Consider the following 6,664-nt stretch of genomic DNA (forward strand, 5'->3'; position numbering starts at 1 on the left):
CAGAGCCTCACTATGTAGCCCTGACTGGGCTTAGAACTTACTACACTGTACAGAGTTAGAGATGAAAGCCAACGCTCCACGTGTGTTAGCCAGGCACTCTAGCAACTAAGCTGTGCCCTTCTGCTCTGTATTTGATGTGGGTAGTTTTTAAACTGTGTCCTTATACTATAATATATTAAAAAATTATTCTGTTAGATATTGAAAGCAGGGTGTAAAATTATACACACACAACTATAGTTGTAAAGAAAGTGTCAAATTGAAAAATACTATCCTTGTGTTAGGTTATCACATGTCTCTTTTCTAAAATGACCTCAGCCAGATAGTGCTGGTGCATGTCTTTCATCCCAGCACAAGGAGGCAGAGGCAGGTGGATTGCTGAGTTCAAGACCAGCCTGGTAGACAGGGCTACACAGAGAAACCCTGTCTTCAAAAAAACAACCAACAAACCCAACAGAACAAAACAAAAACCGTAGCCTCATGAGTTTCAATTATAAAAATTTAAAGATAGTCTCTTATAGCGAGTCTGTATGTGCCTGTGCGCTCTGCTTACATGTGCTTTTCATGGGAGTTTTGTATCTGTACTTACTTTGTTTTTGACATGATCTCCCTGTATAATATGGGCTGGCCTTGAACTCATTATCTTTTTGTCCCAGCTTCCTGGTGGGAGGATATCACACACTGTTTATGCAGAGAACATTTGTCTATCTTCAAGCATAGCTAGCTTGCTAACTAAAGATAGCATTTTTTTTAAAGTTTTTGTGAAATGTTAGATGCCTCCTTTGAATAAAGAAAGAAAGAAAGAAAGAAAGAAAGAAAGAAAGAAAGAAAGAATATAATGATATTCTAAACCATTTGCACTTAAGTATTCCCTGGCTCTTTGTTGGTTGCTTTAGTGGTGGTTATTTTGTTTGATAGGTGAGGTGTCTCATATAGTCCTGCCTCTTTGGGCAGTCTTTTACCCTCTTCTTCTCAAGTGCTTAGATTTCAGGTGTGTACCACCATGCCTAGTAGCAATTACTTCTTTAATGAACACTTAAATATTTTATGGTAATGAGAACATTATTGAGTACTTAAATCTGTCAAAGCCTGTCTGGTGGTTCAAGCCTGTACAGTTACAACTACCTGAGGTGCTGAAGCAGGAGGATCTTAAAGTTCAAGGCCCTCCTCAGCTAAGAACAAGTTCAGGGCCAGCTTTGATGTCTATTTAAAACTTCTATTTTAGAATAAAAGGTAGAGGCTGGTGGGATGGCTCAGCAGATAAAGGTGCTTTCCCAGTGTTCCTGGTAACATGAACTAACTCACCAGAACTCAGGTAAAGGTAGAAGGAGAGAGCCTAACTCCTTAGAGTTGTCCTCTAAGTGCATGTCCTTACACACGTGCAACATACATGTCCACACTAATAATACATTTTTAAAACATTTTGCCAGTGGTGCATGCCTTTAATCCCAGTACTCATGAGGCAGAAGCAGGCAGATCTCTTGAGTTCTACAGGACCAGCCTGGTTCTACAGGACCAGCCAGGGTTACAAGAAACCCCATCTCGGAAGGAGAGCAGAAGTTTTAAGTAGAAGAAGGTATGACCCCGTCTCGGAAGGAGAGCAGAAGTTTTAAGTAGAAGAAGGTATGCAGATGGACTGAGTGGTAGAGCACTGCCTGGTGAGCACTGAGCTGTAGCTGTGCCCTCATTGTCTTTCCCACACTAAAATGTTTTACCTCTTTAGTCAGCCATCAGGAATTTCAAAGACAGGAAAGGAAACGTCGAGACTGTTAAAGATGAACTCCTATTGTAAACATTACTTTAGTTTTTGTTGTTGAGCTTCTCTGAGTTAGTCGTGCTGTTTGCTTGCTGTCTTCCAGGAAGGTGGAGTGTTTACCTTTGGAGCTGGCGGGTACGGCCAGCTGGGTCATAATTCCACCAGTCATGAAATAAACCCCAGGAAAGTTTTTGAACTTATGGGAAGCATCGTTACTCAGGTTGCTTGTGGAAGGTAAGCTATGATAAAGAGAGGACTTTGGTCTCTAGACTGCTTATTGGGCTCATAAGGATGATGACACACACTTGTAATTCTTGCATTTGGCAGGCTGTAATAGGGAGAATCTGTTTTTAACAAACCACCTACCTCCCACCCTAAGAAAAAAATTCACATTTTTAAAGGATTGTATAATAAATTGTCTTAGGGTTCTAGTAGCCTGAGGTGAAATAGTTCTGAATGTTTGATTGGCTGCTGAAGAGTCATAGTGCCAGCTGTCTCCTGGTGATTCTGTTTCAATTTCTTAAAGGCTATGTTATTTTTCATTGTAATGGCATCATTTTTATATTTTTACAAACATTTTTACAAGAGTCTTCTTATTTTTAAATATTTGTCAACACCACTTTTCTCCTCTTACCAGCTAGCCCTCCTGATTGATGTTGTTTAGATTTATATTTCACCACTACTTAGTGATGCTCAACATCTTTTTAAAATCTGTGTTGTTATTCACTACTATATTCTGGCTTTTAATCTCTTTATCGGATACCTAATCTGAAGGGTTTTTTGTTTGTTTGTTTTTCTTTTTCACATCTTATAGGTTGCCCCTGTATTAATATTTTGTGTTGTCTGGAGAGATATGAGCAAACAGACTTGTACTCATCCTTGCTCATCCCAGATAATCCATACAGAAGCAATTCCTCCATCTTAAGTCTAGAATGGTTGAACTCAGTTTAATTTTAGTTTTTTAAAGGAACATGAGCAAATTCTGGGTGGCTGAAGAAAATTCTCTCCCCTTGCAAGTGTGACCCATTTGTATATCCTCATGGAGGCATGGGCCTTCTACACTGCCTCATGACTTAACCTTTAACCCTAGTGTGCTGCCTCCTGAACCTTTCCTACATAAAGAAATGTTTCATTACCAGCATTCAAAAATACTGTCCTTTTAAATGCTGAGCTATTCTTTTAAAACCAAAATCTGGGTGAAAATAATCTCCAGGCAGACTGTGAAACAAGCCATGGCTGCCGTTTGGCTCAGTCTGGGGCTTGCTTGGGCTTTTGGTCATGTAGTTGCTTTTGGAAGACTTCTAAATGTGGTGTGTTTTCTAAAGCAGTTTTGCAAGAATCTTCTCAAATAAGTAGCTAGCATTAATTTACCTTGTAATATAATTCTAAGTGCAAAATATGATTCTGCATGTGGATGAAAAAAATTGTTTATGTATGCCGGGCGGTGGTGACGCACGCCTTTAATCCCAGCACTTGGGAGGCAGAGGCAGGCGGATTTCTGAGTTCGAGGCCAGCCTGGTCTACAGAGTGAGTTCCAGGACAGCCAGGGCTACACAGAGAAACCCTGTCTTGAAAAACCAAAAAAAAAAAAAAAAAAAAAAAAAAAAGAAAGAAAGAAAGAAAGAAAGAAAAAGAAAAAGAAAAAAATTGTTTATAACAAATGTCAGTTGGGAAGGCTGGAGATGTGGCTCAGTGGGTCAGAATACTGATTACTTTTTCAGAGGACCTGGATTTGAATCCCAGCAACCACATGCCAGGTCATTACTGTCTGTAACTCCAGTTTTATGGAATTTGTTGCACTTTTTGGCTTTCTTGGTCACTGCCCACATATACCAGATACATATGCAGACTAGAGACAATTATTTTAACAAATGGGATCCTGGGGACTAGAGAAATGGCTCACAGCAGTTCCTGGATGCTTTTCCAGGGAACCTATCCGAGTTCTATTCCCAGCACCTAAGTTGTCTCACAACCATTTATATCTCCAGTTCCAAGGGATCCAACACCCTTTTCTAGCTTCTGTGGATACCAGGCATGCATGTGGTACACTGACATGCCTACAGGCAAAACACTTGTATACATAAAATAAAACAGTAAAAATGTATTTAGCTGGCATGATGGCACATGCCTTTAATCCCAGTCCTCAGGACAGCGGCAGGGAGATCTCTGAGTTTGAAGCTAGCCTGATCTACAAAGAGAATACAGGACAGCTACAGCTTTATTACACAGAGAAACTCTGTCTGGAAAAAAAAGGGAAGAGAGAGATAAACGGGATCCTGTACTTGGGGGCTGGGGGTTGTGGTGGATATTTGTTAGTAAGTGCTTGCCTTGCTAGCCCAAGGACCTGAATTCAATTCTGTCATCACATATAAAATGCCAGGCATGGTGACACATGCTTGTAAGTCACATTGATGGGATAGAAACTGTAGATTTCCTAGGGTTTGCTGGCTAGCCAGTCTTGTCTAATTGGTGAGCTCCAGGCCAGTGAGAGACCCTGGGTCAAGAGATGATCTCTGAGATTGTCCTCTTGGTTACACATATACATACACGGAAAGAGCAGCTTGCTGTGTTGCCAAGGTTGGCCCCAAAGCCCTTGACATAAATGGTCCTCAGTTCTCTCAAATTTCCTAATAGCTGGAGTATAATTAATGGCATGAATCATTGTATCTGGCTAATAGTGTTTGCCATGAATTTTTTATTTTTTATTTTATTTTTTTTTTTATTTTTTTGGTTTTTCAAGACAGGGTTTCTCTGTGTTGCCTTGACTGTCCTAGAACTCAATCAGTCTGTAGACCAGGCTGGCCTCAAACTCAGAAATCTGCCTGCCTCTGCCTCCCAAGTGCTGGGATTAAAGGCGTACGCCACCACCGCAGGGCTCACCACAAATTCTTAATTATTGTTTTGTTGCTGGTGACTATGGTATATTGAGAAAATATTTCCCAAATCCAATGTGTTTTATCCTTTGGTGTGTTTTCTTCCAAGAATTTTTCATAGGTTTAGCTTTTAGATTTGGATTTTGACCTGTTTGGGTTTTTTTTTTTTTTTTTTTTTTTTTTTTTTTTTTTTTTTTTTTTTTTTTTTTGCAGTTTGAAGGATTGAACCAGGGCATCATGTGTTTTAGAAAAGTGCTTTGCCACTGACCTGCATCCCTACCCTTTGTTTTTGAGACATTTCATTTTGTAGCTGAGGCAGGCTTGGAGCTCACTGTGTATCTGACTTGAACTTGGAACAGTCTCCATGCTTCAGTCTTGAAAATTCGAGGGTTAATTCTTGTATACAATAAGTCAGCAAAGGTTCAACTTCATTCTTCTGTGTGTAGACAGACAGTTTTACCAGCATTTTTGTATAAAAGATTTTTCTTTCTATGCTGAATGATTTTTTTATGTATTGTTGAGAAGCATTTGGTCTTAAAATCTAGGACTTAATTTTGGGCCTTTGATTTGAGTGCATGCACTACATACAGCTTTAGGTACTGTAACTCTGTGTCATGTTTTTTTTTCCTTTTTTGGGCTTTTTTGAGACAAAGTTTCTCTGTGTAGCCTTGGCTGTCCTGGAACTCACTCTGTAGACCAGGCTGGCCTCGAACTCAGAAATCCACCTGCCTCTGCCTCCCAAGTGCTGGGACTAAAGGCATGAGCCACTAACCGCCCTGCTGCTGTGTCATGTTTTAAAGTCCTAAAGTATAAGCTCACCAGTCTTGTTTTTATGTTCTCCCCGCTGCTCTACACTCTCCTGGCATGGCAGATCTCCTTTTCCTTCTCCTCCTGGTCGCAAGCCCTGGAATCCTAAAAGTCCCGCCACTGACTGCTCTGCCCAGCCATTGGCTGCTGGCATCTTTTATTTACCGAACAGAACCAACTGGGGGCAGGGTCCCTCAGTGTCTTACCTGTGCCATGTGGACTCTCTGGTGCAGACAATTTTGGGGACCCAATTTAACATTAGAATACAAGCAGCATTAGGGCAAACCTACTACAAAGTTCCTTAGATGATTCTTTTCTGTATCAGATTGGATGATCATGTCTTTGGGGATTTGTTTTAATTAGATGTGTACAGTGATTAGTTTTCTGTATTCTGGGCCACCCTTGCATTACCTGAAAATAATCATACCAACATACCATCATAGTATGCTGTTGAATTCAGTTTACTTGGGACTTTGTCTTGAGAAGGTCTCACAAGGTCGCTCTGACTGGCCTAAACATTAGACGTCTGCTGCCCAGTGCTGGCACTACACAAGTGCCACCATGCCTGAGTGTCCACTTCCTCTTCTGATTTTAGTACTTTGAATTGTCTTTCTAAGTCAGTCTATCCCATAGTTGATTAGATACTTTATAAGGTTGTTTTGTTTTAAGTCAGGGTCTCACTCTGTTGCTGTCTGTCTGTTCTGGAACTCTGTATTGAGTTAACCAGACCTCTGCCTCCCAAATGGTAATACTAAAGACTTGCACTACCAACCACACTTGGCAATTGAAGGCAAACAATAGTAGTTGTATCAGATTCTGCCAGTACAGTCCTTACCCAGATAGGGGACAGATTCTCAGTACTTACTACTTATCTGTTTTCCCAGAATCTTCTGTCCAGTTCCTTTTTTGAAAACTTGACATTCTTGCTTTGTGATGAAACAGTTGCTATAAATTATATATTTACATCACTTCTCAAAAGTGCTGCCTCATTAAATTTTTATTGGTAAATTATTCATGTTCATAGGTGTGCCTGTGGCTTTGTTTCTGTTAGTTGTCCAAACCATGTATGTAGTTGTCTTAATGTATTGGCTAGTACGCTAGTCTTAACTAAAGTACTGATGGTCAAGACATGTTTTGTCTCCTTGTTGGAAGCTCAGTATTTCACATTTAAGTATTATGTCAGTCATAGATTTTTGCAGGTTTTTGTTTTTGTTTGGTCTTGCTTTTTTTT

The 6,664-nt window shown here is 40.1% G+C and overlaps 1 protein-coding gene across 8 annotated transcripts in view; it reads left to right on the forward strand.

Moving 5' to 3' along the window:
- Herc4 (HECT and RLD domain containing E3 ubiquitin protein ligase 4) overlaps positions 1–6,664 on the forward strand; it is a 71,855-nt gene that overhangs the window by 28,379 nt on the left and 36,812 nt on the right. For all 8 annotated transcript variants that reach the window (XM_031348317.1, XM_031348319.1, XM_031348320.1 and 5 more), the window contains one exon: positions 1,857–1,987. In XM_031348317.1, coding sequence (XP_031204177.1) covers positions 1,857–1,987 — 131 coding nt within the window. The remainder of the gene's footprint in view (positions 1–1,856; positions 1,988–6,664) is intronic.

Source organism: Mastomys coucha, unplaced genomic scaffold, assembly GCF_008632895.1.
Source record: "Mastomys coucha isolate ucsf_1 unplaced genomic scaffold, UCSF_Mcou_1 pScaffold3, whole genome shotgun sequence".
Taxonomy (NCBI): domain Eukaryota; kingdom Metazoa; phylum Chordata; class Mammalia; order Rodentia; family Muridae; genus Mastomys; species Mastomys coucha.